The 23,587-nt window shown below is 43.1% G+C and overlaps 4 protein-coding genes across 5 annotated transcripts in view; 2 read left to right on the forward strand and 2 right to left on the reverse strand.

The window, feature by feature from the left end:
* ndst1a (N-deacetylase/N-sulfotransferase (heparan glucosaminyl) 1a) overlaps window positions 1-8,424 on the reverse strand; it is a 39,202-nt gene extending 30,778 nt beyond the window's left edge. Inside the window, exon 1 of the mRNA XM_023396169.2 lies at window positions 8,240-8,424. The gene's annotated coding sequence lies outside the window, so the exon portion shown is untranslated. The remainder of the gene's footprint in view (window positions 1-8,239) is intronic.
* Window positions 8,425-10,317: 1,893 nt separating this feature from the next.
* rbm22 (RNA binding motif protein 22) lies at window positions 10,318-15,754 on the forward strand. Its single transcript, XM_023396153.2, has 11 exons — window positions 10,318-10,446; window positions 11,793-11,846; window positions 11,954-11,983; window positions 12,108-12,240; window positions 12,363-12,463; window positions 12,724-12,896; window positions 13,170-13,370; window positions 13,547-13,711; window positions 14,202-14,290; window positions 14,577-14,705; window positions 14,967-15,754. The coding sequence occupies exons 1-11, from the start codon at window positions 10,393-10,395 to the stop codon at window positions 15,119-15,121; spliced, it is 1,284 nt and encodes a 427-aa protein (XP_023251921.1). The 5' UTR covers window positions 10,318-10,392; the 3' UTR covers window positions 15,122-15,754.
* Window positions 15,471-20,779, reverse strand: LOC111646620 (myozenin-2). 2 transcript variants are annotated; one of them, XM_023396155.2, is made up of 6 exons: window positions 20,596-20,779; window positions 19,989-20,089; window positions 18,818-18,981; window positions 18,022-18,103; window positions 17,162-17,345; window positions 15,471-16,316 (listed from the first exon to the last, which is right to left on the reverse strand). In XM_023396155.2, the coding sequence occupies exons 2-6, from the start codon at window positions 20,080-20,082 to the stop codon at window positions 16,133-16,135; spliced, it is 708 nt and encodes a 235-aa protein (XP_023251923.1). In that variant the 5' UTR covers window positions 20,083-20,089; window positions 20,596-20,779; the 3' UTR covers window positions 15,471-16,132. The 2 variants fall into 2 exon arrangements, with proteins under 2 accessions (XP_023251923.1, XP_023251922.1); XM_023396154.2 differs by having other exon boundaries at window positions 17,950-18,103.
* A 1,431-nt stretch (window positions 20,780-22,210) lies between these two features.
* The window catches only part of LOC111646543 (soluble guanylate cyclase 88E-like), a 9,395-nt gene continuing 8,018 nt past the window's right edge, over window positions 22,211-23,587 (forward strand). The window contains exons 1-3 of the mRNA XM_023396061.2: window positions 22,211-22,246; window positions 22,391-22,596; window positions 22,773-22,913. Coding sequence (XP_023251829.1) covers window positions 22,477-22,596; window positions 22,773-22,913 — 261 coding nt within the window. The 5' untranslated portion in view covers window positions 22,211-22,246; window positions 22,391-22,476. The remainder of the gene's footprint in view (window positions 22,247-22,390; window positions 22,597-22,772; window positions 22,914-23,587) is intronic.

A 23,587-nucleotide genomic window follows, 5' to 3' on the forward strand; every position in this document is an offset into this window, starting at 1 on the left:
CTTTTCTGTCGCCACTATTAGCCCTCCTTCTGTCCCTCCCTTTGCTCCCCTCCTTTCCCCAAAACCACACTCTATTCAGCTGCTGCCATCCCACAAGATTAATTTGCATGCAGTGCACTTAGTCCTTGTATTGTGCTCTGACACAATGACATATTACAGTGCACAGCACACCTATTAAACATATAGTCTAGCTTGAGGGACGATGCTTTTTTTTTTTGGCGAGATGGTTATGATAGAGTACAAATGTGTAGCGCAAGAAGCGTGAGGGTACAGCTTGATCGGTTACGAACACAGAGCCGACTTTGACACACGAGTCACAGCGGAATCATTACAGGAACAGTTAGATAACCTCGATTAATGATTCACTAGACCTTAACTAATAAACTGGGTCAGATTGTGTTAGCAGTGGTAGCAAGAGCAGAGAGACCTTCAGGTTAGGCTGTGGGAGAATGAATAGCAGCAGCGAGAGCGAGACGGGGGAGAGAGCAAGAAGAAGAAAATTAAAGAGTGAAAAAAAAAAGCGATAGAGGTGTTGGTGTTACTCCGCTATAGACCCTGAGGAAAGAGACAGTAATGCATGGGAAATGGGCTTTTTCCTCCAGCTTTCTATGCTCCCGTTGTCCTTCTGCTGTTCCGTCGTGCCCATGTCCAAGGGGAGCAAAGGAGGGAGACCAAATTTAATTTGCTCCACCGTCTCTAGCCATCACCCTCTGTGCCTTGGGGGCAAAAGAAATGGATTCTGGAATTTGAAAAGATGAGTGAAATAAAGAAATAAAAACAGGACACTCAGGAGAAGGCGTCGGAGACAATAGCACAGAGGGTGGTGGAGAGAAATGAGAGCAGAGTTTGAGGGGAGCAGAGCGGGGAGAGGGGAGGCAGGAAGCTGGGAGAGTGTTATGTGGGCCAGATATTAACTGTATGGTTATCATAAACCAGCTCAGGGGCCGGGCCATCTGGAGAGGCCACGGGGTTACTCAAACAATCAGATCAGGGTGCTGATAGCAGCCACTGCTGCCAGTACAACGTCCAAACACGGAGGTAGCTGAGGGGTTAACAACCCATTACCTCACCCTGCTGCACTCCCTGGGGAGACACAGTATGGGGTTGTGCTAGCGGTGTGCGAGTCTTCCTCAGAGCCCAAAGCGCACCTTTGGGCTGTTACTCAACAAAGGGGGGCTCAGCGGAGTGACATCAGCAAAGAGATGAAGCCTGTGAGGAGGAGGCAAGCGGGAGATGAGGGTGTAGAGGACGGACACTGGGGAGGCTGTGGACTATGTGGGAGTCACATTACTCCCCTCCAGCTCTTCTCTACCTGTCACACAAGCACTTTGAGGACTCCACAATAAACCCAGAGCCTTGAGGACTTCAAACGCCTGCTTTGCTGGGGTAGATCAGAGGCAACAGATGGATAAAGGAAAGAATAAAGGAAGAAAGAGGAATCTAAAAAGCATCAAGACTGCTCAATGTGTAGCCTCAACATTGTGTTGAGGGATGTCTTGAATTTCATTAACAGATTCTTGACTCAAATTCATCCACTGCTCAGTCCCACAGTGGAAGAGAGAGAAAAAAAGAAAGTAAGGGGGGGGGGGGGTTTCCATCCCGGCCCATTGAGAACCAATGAGCTCTGGTCGAGCTACGGCAGAGAGTTGGGGGCCATTATGGAGAGAAAACAAACATAGACCTCTGGCCAGGCGCACACAGCGTGGCCCAGACACCTGTGTCCCATTCACCAAACATATCCGGCCACTTAACACTTCACAGAGGGGGTGGGGTGTTGTTTGTATTTGCAGGCTTGCACACCCCACTATGGTTCCTTTAGTTTAGCTTCTTTACCCAAACAAGCTCCAAGCTTCTCTGTATGGACCAAATGCTTGCGGCCGTAGCACGTCCCACTGAGAGCAGCCAGCCGTTACACCACCTGACCGTCACAACTGACCCCGTTCAAAGCTGCACCCGCCCTCTGAATAAAACTGGTCAAAACCTGGCAAAACAAAGCTCATTCATCCTGCTGTCATTTGCAGTCTCCAGCCGCCCTCCTGTCTAGGTGCCCCAGCTGCGTGTGGACTGACCTCCAGGTTGCCAACACCTGTCCTGCGCAGACAGGGACAGACGCAGACGCACGCACACACACACAAACACAAACACACACACACACACACACACACACACAGACACACACACAAACACCAACACACTCACTTCCCTACCACCCAGGATGGATGAGAGACAGCAGGCTGGGCAGACACGGCACCGCCTCGGATCAGTGGAGGGATACACTTGGAGCTGCCAGCAGCTAAACCTTGGGTCGGCACCATTACAATTCTTTCCACCTCAACGACTCAAAATGGAGAAGAGGTATGCCATCAGCTGTGGTCAGTTTGTCACGGTGGATTCTAAATGCCTCGATTCAATTTAATGAAATGAAATGGAGATGACCCACAACCCTGGCAATGCACTCATAGTTTCCACCCAAAGATTAAGCTTGATAGCGGGGCTGAGCTGTTTAGATGTAGTGGAGGACGTTCGCATGCCACAATGCTTTGTTTGCAGTGAAGCCAAATGCACTCACAGATGGGAGCCGACTGGACACCAGATGACTTGATGTAGTGTGGTGGCGTGGTCTACTCTGGGGCTAAGAGGCAGGGGAGAGGGGGAAAAGAGAACAGGGGCACCAGATGCCCTGCTGAAGTTGACGCCGACCTGTTGTCTTGGTGGGATGCCATAATTTTCCGGCCTACTCTGCTCTCAAGCATCAGGACAGTGAACAGAGAGAATGTGCCCGTCTTTTTATGGTGCACTGTTGTCCTAGATAACAACAGTCTCCATCGTCGCTGGCTAAAACAGTGAAAAAACCGAAACCTCTGTGTGACCTTGCGTACGTGTTGGCTCCTCACTTTCCTCACAATATCTCTGCTGATCATGACATGCACTGTAAACACAATCTCTAGCTGGTAAACACCGAACACGGGTTTCTTGACAGCATCAGGTCACAGCTATGATCTTGTTTAAGCATCGGGAAGAACAGTCAAACAGTGCAAGCAAAGACAACTGTTACTAAGATAAGGACAACAGCCACATACTTAGTTGTCAGTTAACAGGTACATTTAACTAAAACTAATGCAAATATGACTTTAAAGTCATTTTTAGAGGCTATTGTGGTGCTTTTGTTTTGTATTACATTACATAAAGTCATGTTTTAATATGTAGTCTACTACAAATATAAGAAACACATTTCAGTATTCAACACTACAAAGCTGAATCACCACCTCTCTAAAACTTTAAACAAAAACATTATAACATTCAGGTGTATCTAATGAACTTAACTGAGTATATATTTCAATCAGTGCTGATATAATACTGATAATTTAAAACACTGTTTATTATACAAAGTAAGCTTCTAATTCCGTTGATACTCAAAAGTCAGATGTGCAAATTTGTACTTCAGTACAACATGTTTCTCTGTGATTAAGAAACAAGGTCACACTTCCCATTTAAGTCTGCTGTATACTATATACAACAACACTGTATACAACTTGAGGTATGCATGAGTGTGGGTGTACACAGTTCTTCAGCCAGACCAAGCTAAGACATCCAGACAAGTAGGTAAACTTACAGACACCCCCCCACCCCCCACCCACCACCACCTGTCTGCCCTCCATGCTCTTATCAGAAAGCTTTTAGCACCAAGCCTTATGTCCAGTGATGTCAGGCTAATGTCTAACATTTCAACAGACTGACAGTAACATTTCCACATGCGCTGGCAGAACTGCTTTCATCACAGATTTCCTGTTTTCCAAGTAATAGTGCAAAACTTTGACCTCAATAGAAAATGGCCATAGTCCCTCAGTATAAATAATACTATGTATGTCTCAAAGCTGCACAAAGGCAGCAAACACACATATGTCTCTAGCTCCGAGTCTGAAAAAGAGGCCTCTGAGTGACTAAATGGACAATGGAGGAAAAAAAAAAATCTAAATCATATCCGATGACTGATAGCACTTATGATGAGGACGGGGTTAGAATATCCTGCAGTGAAGTGGTGCGTTCCCATTACTGCATCTCTCCATCTCTGAAAATGGCTTCATTAACAGACCAGTGCCGAGAGCTCCCTCGCCGAGTATATGAACGTGCTGTACCCCGAGGGTCCGCGGGAATGGCTGAGGTGAAGTCCATTAAGACCCGACAGCTTGTTTTTTGACCACTAAATAAACCAGAGTATTTTTCTGTGTCAGCGGTATAAATAGCTTTTAGCTTAGGAGCTAGGGAGCACAAATTTCTCTGGGGCTGAAAACTCTGCTCCGAGAAGAAAATTAAACCCACAGATTGGGTTGCTAATACTGTATCATCACAGGTGTTGATCTAGACCCGGCAGAACTTGGAAAATGAAAATATGAAGGGCAGTGTCTCACCGTTCTCAAACTCATGTATATAGAAAACAGCTTCATGTCATAACTTGTCTAGAGAGTAGCTCAGCCTGATCTAATGACTTTTTGGTTATTCATCAGTAGTCATTTATGTACCAATCCTTATTCAGTATAACTTCCACTGTGGGCCTAATCAGAGTACAATAGAGAATAATGTACCAAAGACAGCTGAGGGTTTTCCTACGGCGCCGTTCATTGTTACTTGTTCAGGATCAGAGTCGTCACCTAAATACCTAAAATGATGTAAATGTCCTGTATCTAAACGGTGGTGTGTGTGTGTGTGTGTGTGTGTGTGTGTGTGTGTGTGTGTGTGTGTGTGTGTGTGTGTGTAAGTAGAAGAGCTGTAAAAACCAGGCTGTCTTCTGCTGGGGATAAATCCATATCCCACATAACCTGTCCTTCTCTTCTGGCATACTTCCCCGATCCCTCAGGCAACCAGAGCTGGCTACCTCTGAGCCTATGACATCGCTCTTACTTTCCCAGCACTTACTCTCCAATCATGTGTCACCTGATGAAACGTTACACCCTAGCCACCATTATTCGTCTGGATACACGAGCCTCTGGAATGTATCGGATTCCTGCCTCGGGGGATAAGCACCTTGGAAACATGGTCCTACCTCCACTGGCTAGCTTCTCCCGCCCTCCCCACCCTCTCTCTCTCCCTCTCTCTCTTTCCATTCAGCAAATTTCCACTAGAGGCCTGCTTGATTTAAACCGCATCATTGCCCATCTAACATGTGCTCACATTTCTGACGTACATTTCACGATAGAAGGACGCTTGAGGGACAGTTTAGAGTTTTGGGACTGTTATGTTTTCTGGCTGTCTGCTCCCTCCTTTATGTCAAAGGTAAACATCACAATGAGCGCTATCCTTTGCCCAGTCACTGTAGATGCTGGGTCACAATACCTTCGATGCTTGAGAGTGAGCACCAGAGCTCAACCAGAAATTCAAATTAGTAAACCACTTTGTCCTATAGTGCAACGGTGTAGTACAACCACTCTCAAAATATCTCCCCTCTCCAGAGAGCAACAGTTATTCTGTACAGTACTCCGGCCTGTAGCATTGAGTATCTCTGAGTCACTGGCCAGCGTAATTCAGTCTTGGGAATTATGACAGTGGAAAATCATTTCCCTGGGCCGGGGATAGGAGGCCATGGCTAATCGTTCAGTAATCTGATCTGCCTGCATACTGTAGCATTCAGCCGGGCCACTAGCCTAGCCAGCCAGTCACACATGTGGACAACCCCGAGCCTGCCAACTATCTGATGGAGGCTAGTACTATTCAAAAACAACTCTCCAGGTTTTCCCGAGGATTACAGATGCTATCGGATCATTTGCTAATACTCAGTTGTGCTGTGCGGTTTGAAATGTATTTACTCTGCTCCTGCTCTCCAATACCCCTCACGATAGCACAGTGTAAGCCAAAAAATGCCACAGCCACATTCCAGGCAGAAAAAGGCGCCTCAATACAAAATCAACACTTTACAGGCCATGATGGTACAATCTGCCTCTTGCATTCTGGCATATTAACATAAAAACCTGACTTAACAAGGAAACATTCGAGTTTGTCTGTCAAACGGCAATATATTTTGGGCAACGTCCAGTTGTAGATTCCAGTATCTAGCAGAGCCAGTGGTGTTGTAGTAGTAGAGTAGAATGAGAAGAACCATAGGGAGCAGTACTGTGTCACAAAGCAGTGCTTATACAAAGCAGAGAAGGTTGGGGGGCTTGAGTTTTGGAAAGATGCCTGGCTTCAGCCCCTCTCTAAAGAGAGGTCTGCCCCCTCACACACACAGAGTGTGGCTACAACGGGCACTGACATGGAAAAATACAAGAGCTGGCATGTTTTTGGGTACTGCAGTTCCCTACAGTTACCTTGTCTTGCATTATATGGGATGGTATAGTTACTGCAGTACAATTAAATTTACATCCTCCTCTATGCAGAGATAAGCAGCAGTAAAGCTGTCAAATCCATGATTGACAACAAACAACGTTCACCTTACTAGCCCCCATTCAAGCCTAAAATTTAAAATGATGAATTGCCTGTGATCATGTCTCATTCTGATAAATGGCCAAACACTGCTTGGTGACACGATCTGTCATATACGGTCGCACCTACAGTATTTTATTATCTTCTACATGTAGGCATTGTAACTCAGTCGCAGCATTTCACAGGCATATCTAAGTGAAGAGATGCTGATATATGATCAAATGGCTGCGGCAGCAGTGGCAGCCTTCATCAGCTGAAAGCGCTAGATCACAGCATGTTTGGCAGCCGGTGGGAGCAGTCAGATGGAGGGTTAGAACAACCAGACAAACAGTTGGCAGAGATAAACAGAACGCAACTTAAGGTTCAGCTCTCCACAAATTTGACAAACAAATGACAGCAACCACACTCCATTTTTTTATCTAATTAAATGGAATAAGCCCTACATTTTTTTTGTGAATGCAAAGAGGAACATGTAATAAACAACACATGGCTTTGGAACAGCAGAAATGGGAAGCACTGGTGTTATAAATCTCATGATACATAAAAGCAGAACAGCACTTTCCAGCTACAAGAATGTCTTCTGCAGCTGAGGCGAAATGCAGGGAAAGTCCTTATGACTTTGCCAAATACATTCTGAGTGTGAGTCATTCTTTGGTAATCTCTTACTCACATAGGTGCACGCTTGCATGCGTGTACACCCCAAGGCAATAGATTTCAGGCAGGTCTGGACTGCCCCTATTTTTCTATAGACGAAGTCAAGTGTTTATAACATTTAATAGATGCAGCTATCTTAGTAGAGATTTTACACAAACACAAAGCAGCCAACATACAGAACTTGATTGAAGAAAAGACGTGCATGACTGGTGCTCTGTGCAACAGCCACTAAGCCACACATTAACAACATATTAAAACTACTAAAACTGAATGCATCTTTTTAGACAGGGCATCCAAAACAAATTGGACAATGTTATTGCAAAGCCTGCATGATTTTTTCGTTTCGGAGTTTATGGTTGGGGGGGAAAAATGTTTTGAAATCTTACTGAGGAATATTTGTAATGATCAGCATGCAGAGAATTCCTACAAAATGAATCATCTGTCATAACACAGCAAGTCGTCACTGCTGATAATTAACCCAGCCCCCCCCCCCGAAAATCATTTGGACTAATTAAGTAATGTTAAGGTAAATTCGTTGCATTCCCGTGGCGATCTTTTGTACACCTCTGTCATGTGCAATGCTGTTAGATTAGGTGGCAGACAGTCGAATCGACCTTTAATTATAATTTGCACAGAAAATCGTTTGGCCTCATCATCACAAGAGACACAGTAGAGTAACATTTGTAGATAAATTGCTACGTTGTTACCGATTTGTCACAGCTAACTTCAGGCGAGCATTTCATAATAGTCTGCACATCACAGCTGCTACAAAGTTACAAAAACAAGTTCGTCGATTGTCGCTGGTACCGGGCTGCATTGGGATCCGGCTGGATAAAGGAATTCCGATATTAAACCACGGAGCAGGGCAACCGGACACAGCTCTATCCTGAGCGCAAACTTCGACATGACCCGCTGCAACAACAATGACGCTAGCCTCCTCTCTACGCTGCCATATGCACTAGCTGAAAGCTGCACCGAGCCTCCACCATATCGCCTGGGCTTTATGTTTCCAGCCAGGGGAGAGTCAGGCCGAAAAACTGGCCTCATTCTCCGTCTGCGCCAGACAACGTTCACTAGCCTGGCCTGGGAGACCGAGCGGCGGGGCTCGCGGTCGTGTACCAAAACGTGCGAAAACACCGCGACGAGACTTGTGTTGTCTCGATGTACTCACCTTGTCTGAGTCTAGGCGGGTTTGGGACAACACAGACCGGTTGGGTTGGACGTGGGATTCAAGCACTCTGGGCGCATGTCGTCGTCGTCGTCGTCGTCGTTTCGGTTTGCCGTCGGCCGTGATGTGGAAGCGGCACAGCGGACTCGGCTGGGAGAGATCTGGAAATCTGAGAATGCCCCTCTCTTTCTGCAGCTCTTTGCACCGGCAGTGGCCCATAACTGTCGACAGGAGGCGCCAGCACAGCACATTTTTGTCTCTGATATGCGCATACATGCATACTACACAACTCCTCAAAGAAATCAGTGAGCGATCATATTTCTGCAGGGGCTTAACTGCATCCGTGCTCCTCAGTACTGACATTATAGTGGCCGTGTTGTGGTGTGTGTTATTATTCTAGTCGGAATTTAATTGTGCTGTGATGTTGGGATTATCCCTGAAAGTTTTCTGATTCCTGTTTCTTAGTTACAGGAGCTCAGGGGTAGTCGTGATGATTTTGATTAGTCACCACATCATGCAGATTACACAATGTGAGCTCATGTAAAATTAGATTTTTCTTTTACATGTATAACTAGTTTTGCATCAGTGGTTTTATAAATTAAATCAGTTTCCTTATTTAAAAAATCACTCCAATATTCTTCTAAGAAATAGCCCATTATTATTCATAGTAACCCCCTTAATCACAGTGGCCTTATAATACTCATGCACTGCTACAATTCCTCTAGAGAAATGTCATTTTCCTTTAACTGGCCTAGACTTTTACTGGATATTTTACTCATCTTTTGAGTGTAATATTTAATGGAATATCTCAAAATGATTACAGTATGTATGGTGCTGATTACTACAAGGATAAACAACAGACACATGGAGTATATCTATATAATACAGGAAATATATCCTACCTTAATGAAAACTAATGTCTTAGTGTGCCACATAGACGCATACAGCCATTGACACTACTCTACAAATATAATTTATTTGAATGGAGCTCTGAAACGTGGAACAGCTGTGAGGTGGTATTACACCTACATGTCCCCTGACCTTGTGACTCATGAGGTTAGTGATTTTGATTACAGAGTGGCTAAATCCAAGACAAAACCATCCTTCAAAACAGCTTTGGCAGTCTCATCCACATCACATGATAGAGGAGACAGGGTCACACGACTCATTAAGACAAAGAAGGCGATGCCCAGAAGGTTTACTTTGGTGTCCGACTACACAGAGAGCAAGACACAGCCTGTGCTTGGCTATGAGAGAAACATGAGAAGGAGGATGAGAAGGAAGCTGGTGGAGACTCCAGTTTAACCTTTTCTCATGGAAATATGATCATAGGAGCAACTGTTGATCAATAATCAGTGTCACCTAGTTGATGAGTACAAAGCAATTGATTATACCTTGAAGTCACTGCATCCGACTCAGACATCAAAAGCAACAGAAGAGAATAGAGATGTTTTTTTCACATGGGAGTAGTCTAAAAGTACAGACTTTCCTTTCTTACATCCTGAAGGGTAGCTACAATTTGAAAAAGTTGCCAGCTCTTCAGGCCCGTGTTTAATCCCTGTCCTTTGACTCCACAACCTCACCCTGACCTTAAATAAACATTAGAGGCTTAAAGCCCATCCGTAATCCCAAACATCCTTTGGCTCACTAATTGGAGTTTCACACAATAAAGACACCCTGACCTGAATCTGAACAGGTGGACAGATAAACTGCACTACACAATTGGCTTATACAAGCTCCCACACACCAACAAATCAGTCTGTCTCACACTCTCACACCAGTGGAAAAAGTACACACACCTAAGTAGTTGCACTACCACAGTTTACTCTGTTACATGTAAACGTCCTGCACCAAAATCTTATTTTAAGTCAATATAGGTTAAAATTAAGCAAATATGAAAAGTAGTCTACATGAAACCAGTGCTTCAGTGCACATAGTGACACACATATATTTACACCTAAACTGCAGGTACCAGAGTTACATGTGGTATACAGACAGTAGTGCTACATATTTCCATACATGTGTTTTTCTTAATTAGGTTATTGTGTAAACCCGGTATTATCTTGAAATAGGGCGACACCCTTAGGTGAAACGTGGCTCTCTGTCGCGGTGCATTGTGGACCGACACTTGGGCCGGTTGGCTCACACTCTGCAAAATGGCAACGTCCCTGGGATCAAACACGTACAATAGACAGAACTGGGAAGACGCGGTACGTATAATGGACAACACAGTGTTCACGTCAGGGAGTATGACTAAAATGCAACAATTTTCTCGTTCATTCCAGAAGTTAACATGATCGTAAAACTGACCCGCTTGCCACTAACATGGCAGGTTTGCTTGATAGCTAGTTAGCCTTTCGTTAGCTAGTAGTAGAAGCATGGCTGCTACCTTCTTAGCATGTCGGTGTTAGCTACAATGATATCGTTCGTCAATTTGTGTAAAAAACAAAAAACAAACAAAAAATGGTTTCATCTGGGACCAACAACAGCGAGATACATAATTTGGACGATATCATTCAACATTGGGCCAAAAAAGCAATCGCCGTCACTGAAATTTAAACTTATTATGCTAAAGTTAGCTATCGAAGCTAATCAAGGCTAGCGCTAGCAAGCTAACAATAATAAAACGAAGTTGCGTCAAGTAACCGGCTAATAACTTTAATCCATAACTGGTATGTGGAGAACCGAACCAATCCAACACAACGGCGTGTTCTTTGTTGATTTGGATTAGGTTTACAGTGTAAACTCGTATCATAAAGATGCTAATATAGCTTCGTAGACACCCAAGGAAAGGACCAAACCCGCTTATTTGACGATTTCATCAGAACTTTGATAACTTAAATAACATTATCTTTCAACTCATTGAGCTGTAAGAGGAACTGTGGTTTGTGTTTTAACCACCTTTTAGTTCAATGCACGGACGTTTGCTTGTTTTTTTGAGTCATTGGTGTTTGCGAGTCATTGTATAGAGTAATGGTAAATGTCGTGGAAAACTAACAACCCGATGTAACCCAGTATTTGAGCGTAAGTTGAAGTAGTTACATATCTACCAAATCTTACTTTTCTGTGGGCTGTTTGCACATCAAGCAACGGTATTTTGGAAACACTTTAAAAGGTCCCTAACCCTTCTATATAAGGCATCAAATCCGTTTCCTCTCTTTAGCCTCGACACAACAGGGCCTTTGGCCAATGTTGGTTTTATCAAGACAGCAGAATATAAACTTTGCAACCTTATACTATGTAGTTAAGAGCTGCTTATATTTAGGTGTTTGGCTGATGTTGTCAGTGGGATGGATTCAGCAAGGTCATTTTCAGCTGCTAGCACTTGGACTGAAACAGCATCCCTCAACAGATGGCAAAGTAAGAATGAGCAAGTCCCAGTTGCACTCCCTGTATTCACACATGTAACTTCGCCAAGATGCCCGCAGTAGAAAGGGAAGCAGAATATATGCTAAGTTAGTGCTTCAGAAACTTGAATCAGTGACCTGTTGGATGTATAACGGACACAATGCTTGGCTTTTTACTAAATGGACATCTAATTTCTTTTGTCTTTCAGGATTTTCCAATTCTGTGCCAGACATGTTTAGGAGAAAATCCTTACATCCGTATGGTGAGTGAGCATGACTTCATCATTGTAGTAAATATAAGGAAAATTTTCTGCAGTGTTGATTCCATTAGGTATGCAGATTTAAAATTTTGTCATGCTTTGCATTACAGACAAAGGAGAAATATGGGAAAGAATGCAAGGTATGTTTTGTACTCATATTTCAAAACATGATTATGCAGCACACAACATAGTTTGAATTAAAATTCTAACATTTTGTTCCATGTAAGAATATTTAAACATACATTTTCATCCTTTGCCCATCAGATCTGTGCTCGACCCTTCACTGTGTTCCGATGGTGTCCAGGGACACGAATGCGTTTCAAGAAGACGGAGGTCTGTCAGACCTGCAGTAAAATGAAGAATGTTTGTCAGACATGTCTGCTCGACCTGGAGTATGGTGAGTCTGGGACTGACTCCTTGTAATCTGTTAATGTAAATTGGCCTGCATAAATTTGTTATGGTTTGCTGAAGCATATAGCTATCTGAGTTGACCCCTCATGTCTCACTGTGTGTTTTCAGGTTTGCCTATCCAGGTCAGAGACACTGGGCTTGCTATCAAAGATGAGGTTCCGAAGTCAGATGTGAACAAAGAGTACTACACACAGAACATGGAGAGAGAGGTATAGTTGCTTTCTGATGCGGTAAAATAAAAGGTCTGTCTGTTTTATAAGTGATTTTCATACAGCTACAACAGCTAAGTCTATACTTGGCCCATGGTATACGCTCATTAAAATAAGTAAAACAAAATATATATGTCTTAATATGTGAAACTTTTTGCACCAAGAAAAGTGCAAGTGTTTTTTGTTTTGTTTTGTTTTTTTTTCAAATTTTTATTTGTCTGTCATTCATCTCATGTCTGTTTGAACCTCTGTGTTCTCAGATAGCCAATTCTGATGGCACACGGCCGGTGGGCCAGCTAGGTAAAGCCCCCAGCTCTAGTGATATGTTGCTGAAGCTGGCCCGTACAACGCCATATTACAAGAGGAACCGGCCGCACATCTGCTCCTTCTGGGTGAAGGGAGAGTGTAAGAGAGGGGAAGAGTGTCCCTACAGGTGAGTGGCACTTTATGAAACTGGCTACAATTGCTGTGTCTTAGTGGTCAAATTTGGTGCTGTGGGATCAACAGTGAACGATGGAGTGTTTCTTAGCTTGATTCATTTTTTTTTATAAATTAATTTTACATGTATCTTTTTGAGTACTTACTACTAAAGGCAAAATACAAATCTGTGTGTTTTTATGGGTCGGTTTGGCTGTAATTTCCTTATATTTGTTATGGTCATTGTGCTGTCAGTATTTTCTTATTATGGTTCTCCTTTTTCACACAGGCATGAGAAGCCCACAGATCCTGATGATCCTCTAGCTGACCAGAACATAAAGGACCGTTACTATGGTATCAATGACCCAGTAGCTGACAAGCTGTTGAAGCGGGCCTCAACTATGCCACGACTGGACCCACCAGAGGATAAGTCCATCACCACCCTCTACATAGGGGGTTTGGGAGATACTGTCACAGATGGAGATCTCAAGTAAGGATTCCTATTTCATAACAAGCTCTCGTACAAGTTCCTGTTGTTATTTAAAGTGGGTTTTACTATAATAGAATGTCCTTGACTGTCCAATTACTGTTGACAGTTGTTGCAATTTAAAATCTTTTTATATCCAGTGTTTTGATTCTGTTGGATATTTATCTGTATTATTGCAGGAGTCACTTTTACCAGTTTGGTGAGATTCGCACCATTACCATAGTCCAGAGGCAGCAGTGTGCCTTCATCCAGTTTGCCACGCGGCAGGCAGCAGAAATGGCTGCTGAGAAGTCCTTCAACAAACTGATCATTAATGGACGCAGGCTCACTGTCAAGTGGGGGAGGTAAGAAGTTGATTAAGAAAGTAAAACGTAAGCATTAGGATGCCCATCTCCAACATCCTGACACTATAACCAATAACAAAAGCTCATGCAGCAGTGCATTGTATGGATGCAACTAAAACATATCTCCTGCCAACTGGTAAAATTACTTAGCTTCCACCATACAGCCTTGCTAAGCAGAGCCATTGGGAGGAGAGGTGAAGATTTATAGTGATAATTTGCTTATTAACACCAGGTAGTGCTCAGAAAGCATGTGTGTTTGAAATTAACAGCCAGGCGTAGTGTTACCATCACAGTCACAACTGTCTGGAAACTGACAGCAGTGACTTTTTAAAAATATTATTGCACACACTATAAGAATTTTAGCATACCATAGAACCTGACATTCTTTGTTCTGTACACATTCCTGCTGCTGCTGCACACAATGCAGTGGTATTTAACAAATGAAGTGATTTGATCCGTATATAAAACTTGTGTGGTTTGTCTTTTTAAGGTCTCAGGCAGCAAGAGGAAAGGAGGGCATCAAAGATGGTGTCAGTGAGATGGGTACCAGACTTGATCCTGTACCTGGACTGCCTGGAGGTGAGTCTCCAGACATGGGGAGAGTGGAAACGTGTGCGAAATGTGTCTGAGTGAGAGAGTGTGCATAATGACATTATGATGAACCATATGAGATTAATCTAATCTGAGGTAGTGGTTAATGTATACCTTTTCTTTTGATTGTTGAATCATTAATTCAACCCCGTTGGTGTAACACACGCTGACAACTATGCATGCAGAAAAAGAAAATTTCTTATCGCTATTAAGAGTGGATGGAAGTAACACCAGGATTTCTTTTGATTACCCTGTGTTTCTCTTTGTACTATAGCTCTTCCTCCACCACCAGCTATGGATGAAGAGGCTCCTGCAAACTACTTCAACCTGGACCCCAGCACCTCCCCTGCTGTCATGAACATTGCTCTGCCCCCACCTCCAGGCATTAACCCACCTCCTCCAGGTAAAATTGTAACCTTGATCTCAGATGCATCTTATCACACACATACATAGTAAAATATGATGTATATGAAATATAAAAGCTATTAAAATAATCCCATTAACCTTTTACTAGTATTAATTTTGGTAATCCTAATCTGTTATGTTTTTTATGTTTTTGCAAAATTGCTGAGAAGATATTTATTAAATTAGTAAATGATTTAAAAGGCAGTCATAAAAGGTAGATGCATAATGCTGCATTCTTTCTTTTCATCTGCTCATTCAGGTTTCGGCCCTCCAATGTTTCACCCCATGGGTCCCATGGCTCCTCCCATGCCCCCTCCAATGAGCATGAGACCTCCTGGTCAAATCCACTACCCCTCCCAGGACCCTCAGCGCATGGGTGCCCATGCTGCACATGGCTCACGCCATGGTGATTAGCTGCGAGAGTGAAATACTGTACTGTGATTAGGTGTCATTCTTTTCCTTGAGTCAAACCTGGTCAGGTGCTTTCACTGCAGATGCTGTCAGTGGGCCTGAAACCTGCAGACTACTTACGGGAGAAATACATTGAATAGAAAAGACAATTATGTCTTACAGTATAACATCTGATTTATTATGCCACCTGCAGTGCAGTGAATGAACTGAAGGAGCACCATCTGTGTCTGGAGAGACACAACCTGCATCTTACCAGATGACTTTGGCACTAACCGCAGTCAAAAAGTACCAGAACAGCATCTAAACAGCGGAACTTAACAGAGTAAAAGACACCACACATAACAGTACTGACTAGTGTGATCAGGGTTGTCTTTAAAGGACTCCTGTGGTAGGAGCCATTGTACATATATAAATGTATACTTTAGGTAAAACATGTCATTGTCACAGCGTACAAAGTATCACATGGAGTTGAATTCTGAGGAGCATTTTTAAAACGTATTAATTTTCAGTTACATTGACATTTTTTTATTTGACACAATCTTAATATTCCACGACATAAAGACTTCGTTAATGTAAGCCTTTCTTTGTATGTTGTTTTCACTTGTCATTAAAATGACTCATTTTTGTCATTGATCATCTCAGAGTTCATATTACTCATTTATGTAACAATTTACTGTTGTATGTGTGTTGTCTGGGTAGGTGAGAAAAAGTTGTAAAGCCACAGTATGAAAAGAAACTGAACTGGTGAGAAGAGGAGTCACATATTGAGACACTTTGTTTGGATGAAGGGGGAATAATTAGGACTGATCATCCTGTTGCAGCATTTAACTGATTCCAGCATCCAGATTTTGCCTCAGCTGGTCAAACCACGCAGCAGTAGCAAATTTCTATATCATGCAGGAGTGTGCCCCCACCTGCTGCAGTGCCCATTGACTGTCAGGGGGGGGCATCTTTGCAGGAGGAGAGGAGCAAGCATAGGCCAGCGCTTTAGTCTTAAGTTGTCAGCCCTTTTTTTCATAGCTCATTTGATTCCGGGCTGTAATCAGCTCCCCATCCCCTGGGTGCTCTGTTGAAGTTGGGTCGTTGGCACATGCGGTCAGGAGCGATGCTGGGCAAGTTCTGGGATTCCACTGCCTCAAAGCTCATCACTGGTATCACCCTCTTGCTGGCCATTGCGCCCCCAAATGGCATGGCAGATCTGAGAAAAACAAAGAAAAGTCCTTGCTAAGCAGTTTAAGTGCATTATTGCACGTTATTGGCAAAACATGAGCCTTGGCATTGTTGCTAACACGCCTTCCGATAAAGGGAAGAGGGGGGGGCTTTTAGACGATAAATGATACCCAGTCTGGTCATCTCTCTGACTTTAACTGAAGGTCCTGTTAACAGGAAAAAACCATGAGGGAATCGGGATGAAACTGAGTGTGTGGTGAGCTCAACCTATTCCACTCGTGCTCTGACCATTAGTTGAGTTCAGATTTAATTACAGTGTCAAAATTTCATGATAGTCTAATGGTGTAAACAGATCCCTCCATTGGGGGTACAGTTCCAGACTGGCTGGCAGAAACTGTTTGATTGACAGCCTTAATTGCGTAAAGTCTGAGTTTGTCTTTCCTATATTCTCCATTCCTCCATCTGCCCGAGCTTAACCTTTGTTCTGCTTCGCTGGTGTGATGCAATTCCTTGTGTGCCAAGAGAAAGGTGATTCCCTTTCGTGCGCAATCTGTCTTAGTGGGGACATTAAAAGCTTGCAGCCCCCCCAAGTGGATCATCTTTCAAGAGCCACAGTTCAAAATAGCCATCACGCAGCCACACTCCAAGGAGGTGCAAGCCAGAGACTGTATTAATTTTCAAACTGTGGAAACATGGAGTGGAGCCGAGGGAAGAGATGATGGTGATGGATAACATGGTTAGGTCATCTGTGGATCTATTTGAAGATGGGTGGGTCTCAACGCCTGTGCTTCCAACTGAACAGGATTTAGAAGTTCATGATTTATTTATTTCTGAGAAGTGGCTGGCAAAGTAGGCAGAGAAAGGTAGATTTACCTGTTGAAGCACCTGTAGCTGGCAGGCTGTAATGTTTGTGGGAGCTCGGGCAGTTGGGTATTGAGGATGTTGAGGAGCTCTTCGTTGTTTCCCAGAGCTTCGCTCCATGGGGAGCAGTAGGATTTCGGGATTACTGTTGTGTTGAACTTCTCGTGAGGAACTCCCTTCAAAGGGCCAGAATATCCTAACAGAAACAAAAGTCTAATGTCAGTGGGGGAAAATGACATGCCACTGTGGGTACACTTAAAGCAAAATAAGGTCTCATGTGTTAAAAAAAAGAAAAGGATAATCCTTGGGTTTTGAAACTAATTATAAAACCCGTTCGATAACTTCAAAAACAGCAAGCCCTAACACGGCACAGGCACATCTAATTCACATACAAATATCTTTGATGTCACTCCTGTCAACAATAGGAACTACAGTAATTAGATCTCAGTGTGAATCCCTGCTAATAAACAGAGCTTAGCTCACTGTCAGTCAGACTATAAGCAGTGCCTTCTGTCTGACCAAATACACAACAGCAGTCAGCAAAGACGCTCATAGATAACTGCTTTTGACAAACTGACAACTCTCCTGGCTATGATGATAATAAAATCAAATTCATGTGCTCAACACATTACCATATGAAAGATGCATATTAACAGATCAAAGTGAGATACAGTGCCCATGCATTAAGCAAACACAGACTTTGTCCAGGTACTAGCACTGCCCAAGCGTTGAGGGTAAACTAGTTCTATGGCTCGTGGCATTCTGCGGCAATCCTTTCATCACTGTGTATCGCCATTTACCTGGAGCGAGGACGTCAGGACTGCCCTTCTTTGCTACTGTCTTCTGCAGGTTCATGACCAGGCTATGCTTACCAGGGATGGAGAAAGCCTGGTTTTCCTTTCCTCCCTGTGGCTCTGGGATGATTTGCGGGGGAGGAATGGCCTCGAGATGGACCTGAAGGAACAAAGTTAGGGTTCTGTGAATTTATGAACTCCCCAAATACTGCAACACACTTTATTAAAGGGGCACTCCACCAATTTTTGACATGAAGTTCAGTTTGCTTGTCAGAGGGAGAACAACTCAGTCTTTTGAGGACGCTTTCCAAAGTTTGAAAAACAACCCCAGTGATGTCATCAAGGTTATCATAGCTTGGGTTTGTTTTTATTTTTACAGAACGAAGAAACTGGAAGTGTGGAGTTGAAAGACGTGGGCATTTAGGAGGCAGGGGCCCAAAGTAAGGTAAAAGATGCTAATGAAATGCATTATGGGAAATGTAAGATAAAGCTTTTTTTAATATTTCAAACCATATGTCAGAATATCTCATTCTCTGCTGTCTCAAGGTTGTCCAATCCTTCTTAAATTTGTCTCTTGTGCATTTTATGAAAGCACAATGCTAAATTGCTAGTTTCCATCAACATCACTTGTGACAAGGGACATTATTTGTAATGAATATTCCTGTCTGCTTAAAATGTAGAACGGAGACTGCAGAGAGGCCAGTGAAGAGTCAGACTTCATTGGCTATTAATTATAGTTCTTTGATATATCCAGCGCACCAAGAAGCTGTTATTAGGCATTATCTACATGTCAGACACACAGATTCAGACCGAGTACGCTTAGTTCAGTGGATGTGGTTCATCGTGTGTTATGTGCCATCTGCCGATTCCTTACATTATTGGTGTTGTAAGCACCGTTGGCAGCGTTCTCCAGCGTGTACCTCTCCACTCTCTTCTGTCTCTCCTGAAACATGCGAGAGCCTCGATTAGAGGGAAGATTCAGCTCCTCCATCATCACATCCTTTGGAACGCTGATCTTCTTCCCCAGGTTCAGACCCCCTGGCACAACATGACAGACAAATGGAGGGGATTTAATAAGTGATCACATTTAATGTCCCCTTTGCATTTTTAAAATGGCAGTATGAGAGAAGCCTGTTTGCCCCAGGTTTTTGTGCTGTGACATTGCATCATGTGACTCTAACCCTGCATAAATACAACATGACATTTAGTTGTTAGTGCAGAGGCAGTGACAGCAGCAACTTCCAGACAGTTGGAAAGAGAAGGAAAGTAACACAGACTAATAAGGACCTTCGGCAAATCATAATGTCTCCTCTGATCTTCTTGTTTCTGTCAACTTTAAACAGCTGAGGGGGGCTGATATGAAAAAGCCAAATCGTGTGCAGCATCACTAAGTTGGTATCCGTGCAGCTTTTGCTCAGGGTCTCTTCTCATGTTATATCATGGCACAGAGTCTCTGAAATAGCCTCCAGATGATGTCAACAGGTGTGTAATGTTTGTTGTGGTCCAGGGTTGCATGGGTAACTGGGCATATAAATAGGATCTCTGGATGAAAGACTACTGTAAGAGAGCGGATGGCCTTCTTTTCTCGTACATGATAAGTGTTCGGAGAAGTCTGTGCATATGCCACCCTTGAGGAGCTGCCTTTGATCGGCCTGTGTAAAATTCAGTGGGAGTCACATTTTGCTGAGTTTAGGGGACTTGGTTTCAAAGCCTAGCTGGCGGACAGCATTGGAAAACAAACAGTGCAACTGGGATGGTCCCTGCTGGAATGCTTGGAGAATTTCACCAACACACTGGCACTCCTGGGATTTGGGTGTAGCACACTCCATGTGTCCCCAGTCAGTGGGCTAAGACACTTTGATGTTTGACTATATTACATCTGACAGCCCCGGCTGTGATCACACGCTTTGGCAGTTGTTGACGCAATACATCAGCTAATTTGTGTATCAGTTTACCTCTAAATATTATGTACGCATATGTCGATTATTTGTGCCAATGTCCTGTCACAGGCTGGAACAAAACCAATGCATCCACAGTGCACTCACCTCCTCTGGCTTCCTTAGCCAGAGCCTTGGCTTGAAACATTCTCTGTTTAGTCATGTCATTTTGGCTGGACTGCATCATCATCATCGTTGTCATTGTGTTCCTGTGATGGACACAAACATTTTCATTATTATTGCAAGGATTTATCTAAACTGTAGTTTCTGTTATGACATAACTGATATATATTCTATAAGTTCTGATTTAGTGTCAAACAAAATACACTCCTATAGTTTCATGTACATTGTAAACCACGAGTCTTAGTCTTAAGTTTTATTTTGGGCACCTCCATTTTGTTAAGTGAGTGTGACTACATTACTCCAGCCACTTGTTTTGTCCAAGCAATGCATTTGCTGATATTTTTATTAAATCTCTAAAGTTAAAATGCGTATTTACCTGTGAACTCAGCAACAGCACCACAGCAAAACCACAGGACATCTTTACATTTCAAAGCACAGAAATGTATGATTTTATAAGTTCCCTCTTTACAGTTCTTTAAAGGACCGAATGGCTTCCTCACGTAACACTTCAGTCAGATTGTAAGCAGTGCCTTCTGTCACTGCTTATTTTGATCGTGGTAAAAGCCTTTGCTCCCCTCCCTTCAGCCCTTACCTGTGTGTCCTGCCTGTCTGTATGTCGGGTGTTGCTCTGGATGGTTGAGTGGTTGATCTCGTACTGGAGCTGGGATGCTTCCACGCTCCACTCTGACACTCCTCAGCAGAGAGGGAACAGTCCGTATAAACCTCCCCAGGATGCCTCCAGTGCTTACCTCACTCAGTTTATTTTAGCAGAGGGGCAAGAGAGTGAAAACGGACAGAGGGAGTGTTTGGTGGGCGGGTGGGGGTATAAAAGGACGATTAAGGGGAAGGGGCACGTATAAAGATTTACATCCTGACCTCGGGGCTCCTTGATAATAAAAATATGATCCCCTCTGTGTGTGTGTGTGTGTGCGTTCCAACAGCTGCTGTCCAGACAGTGACAGCTATATGAGAGGCCAAGCATCTAACCTCTCCCCTGCAAACATACACACACATACACAATTTGTATTTCCTCTCTTTCTTTTCTCCCTTCTGTAAAGCCCATTGTAACTTCTGTGCTATATATAAGTTGCAGCCACCATGTGTTTCCAACATGCGGAGAGTTTTACGGGAGAAGCTGTAAAATTGATGAGGTTGCCGCGATCAGAGGTTGTGATCGGTTTCCCAGTTTGGGGTCAAAAGTTAAACTCTGCAGCAGTTTGCTTCTCTATTATTGTTGGTGCGAGACCTTTGACTTCCTTTTTCTTACACACTGCTGTGAGTTACGGGTACAGTACATACTCTTTATTTAGTAGTTTTAAGGATTGTAATAAATGAAATACAATACGTACTGGTTTTTGCCAGTGTATTTTCATTTATTACCAAATGCGCAGACACTCCAGTTGTGATTTCTGCATGAGCCCTTTTTTGTGTTACACCAGAAGTGATGCCCTTTAACTTTATGTTTGGTTGCCCTTTTTGAACTCAAGTTAGTCTTTATCGAGCAGCTTTTTTCCCACAAATTGATTCATTGAGCTCAGCAGGAGCCTAGAGGGGAAAAAACATTTTCTTTATCCCTGTTGAGATTGGATATCGATTTCGCACCTGCCCTGCTCCACAATACCGCTATCCCCCAGTGGGAAGCCTCCGAGCCTCTGAAAGAAAGTGTGAAGTCATCCTGAGTCACAAAAAAATCATCTGCAGACACACAATGGAAGTTGAATAGTTTCTGGCCATTAAGGGTTTATTCAAGTGTGTTTGTTTAGTAGAAAAAGCAATTTTGCTTTATAAAAAGGATTTGGGTTGGGCCAGTAGCCTTCTATTAACAAAAAAATTTACCTTTTGTGTTGTGCTGTATCACACAGAGCCTTAGTGATTACAATCAATCCGTCATGTCCATTTTATTCAGACCTACCGCTTATAACAGTTCATTTCAAATTGAGTTATTATGACAAAGGTCTGTTAATAATTCAGTGGTCTTCTTCTAGAAGGGAGCAATGATGAAAACAGGACAACATCTTGTGACTGAGTCATCTGTGTTTGAGAGGTGGCTGCCGCAGTGTGTTTATGTCACATAGAGAGAGGTGCACAACCACCAGGCGCTGACAGCTGACACAAGAACAATAGAAGCCCATTCAGACACAAGTACTTGTGCGATTAGGGCACCTTTAAAACCGTTTGCCCTATTGGCCTTCAGATGAAACCTCATGTGGCTGGCTAGTCTGAGGAAGTTCAAAACTTCACAGGTAGTGTTGAGAGCAGGAGAAGGCAAAAGCAGCAATATTCAAAGCATGGCTTTTTATAGCTTAACGCTGAAAGCTGCATGCATTAAAATTCAGCTCGCAGCACTGAGAGAGTCTTCATTCTGAACTTTTCTTATTTGCTTGCAGGTGCCTCTGGGAAGACTGCTGGAAGTCAATCAGTAGGGGAGCTGTCTTGACAGTGCTCAGTTTGAGCTTCAATCCAGAGCGACATTATGTATGGGCTGCTGTGTGAGAGTCTTCACGACTTCATCAAGGAGTCGTATGGAGATGATGTGTGGAAGCTGGTCAGAGAGAGAGCAGATGTCAGGTTACACTCTTTTGTCACCCACCAGGTACATTGTCTGTGCTCCTGAAATGAATAATATGATGTAATCCTGTATGTAAGCAAAGAATAATGACTTTGAAGTCTCTACAGTACTCCCTGTCTGCTTTTCTGTGATGTTTAATAGTCCTGATGTCAGAAAATTAATTTTTCTGAGTGATAATCTCTGCATGTGTGTATCTGCAGGTGTATAGCGAGAGTGTGATTCCCCGTATTGCAAAGGCAGCCAGCGGAGTGACAGGCACGCCATACAATGAACTGATGAACTCCTGGGGTGTCTACTTCCTGGGCTTTGTAGGGAAGTACGGCTATGACAGGATCCTCAAGGTAAGAAAAGGTCTCAAACTCAGAACTGTTTTGTCTTCTGGTGGATATGTGAGAGAATGATTTAATACACAGTAAATACTTCTATTGTGTTAATGAAATGTTTAAACATATCTTGTATATCTTGTCTTAAATCTGTCATTCCAGTCAAAACAGATTATTGTTAGTGTTGTGGTTTTTACAACAGTAGATTTTCCTCTGTATGATTTCATTATACAGTTAAAGAGTGAATATGTAACTTGTGTACAAATCAGTAGAAAAATGTGCATGCCATAAAGATGTACAACCTTTACAATTTTGCACATCTTCTAAAATAAGGGGTTATCGGTGGATTACATGTACTCATACAGATGTGCATTGTATTATTGGCCATTCTTAGCAACCAACATGTGTTTTGTTTTAGAACTATAACATCATTAAATTATTTTCAGGCAAATTAGGAACAAGGTACTCCAGTGATTTACAGTAGTATTACACTTAGCAGTAGTAGGATTCATGAAATATATTATATAAAAAGAATGGTTAAAATCACCAGCAGGAAAGGGCAAGATATTCTGATTTGCTGTCACTTGCATGGGTCAGGCTCCAAAAATGCTCTGTCATGACTCTTTGTAATGGTTTGTCCTCAAGCACAAGCCAAGATAATTCATTCAATCATCAGGGGTTATCCCCCCCCC

This window comes from Seriola lalandi, unplaced genomic scaffold, assembly GCF_002814215.2.
Source record: "Seriola lalandi dorsalis isolate HSWRI2012SDOR001 ecotype SW California unplaced genomic scaffold, Sedor1 jcf7180002054973, whole genome shotgun sequence".
In the NCBI taxonomy this organism is placed as follows: domain Eukaryota; kingdom Metazoa; phylum Chordata; class Actinopteri; order Carangiformes; family Carangidae; genus Seriola; species Seriola lalandi.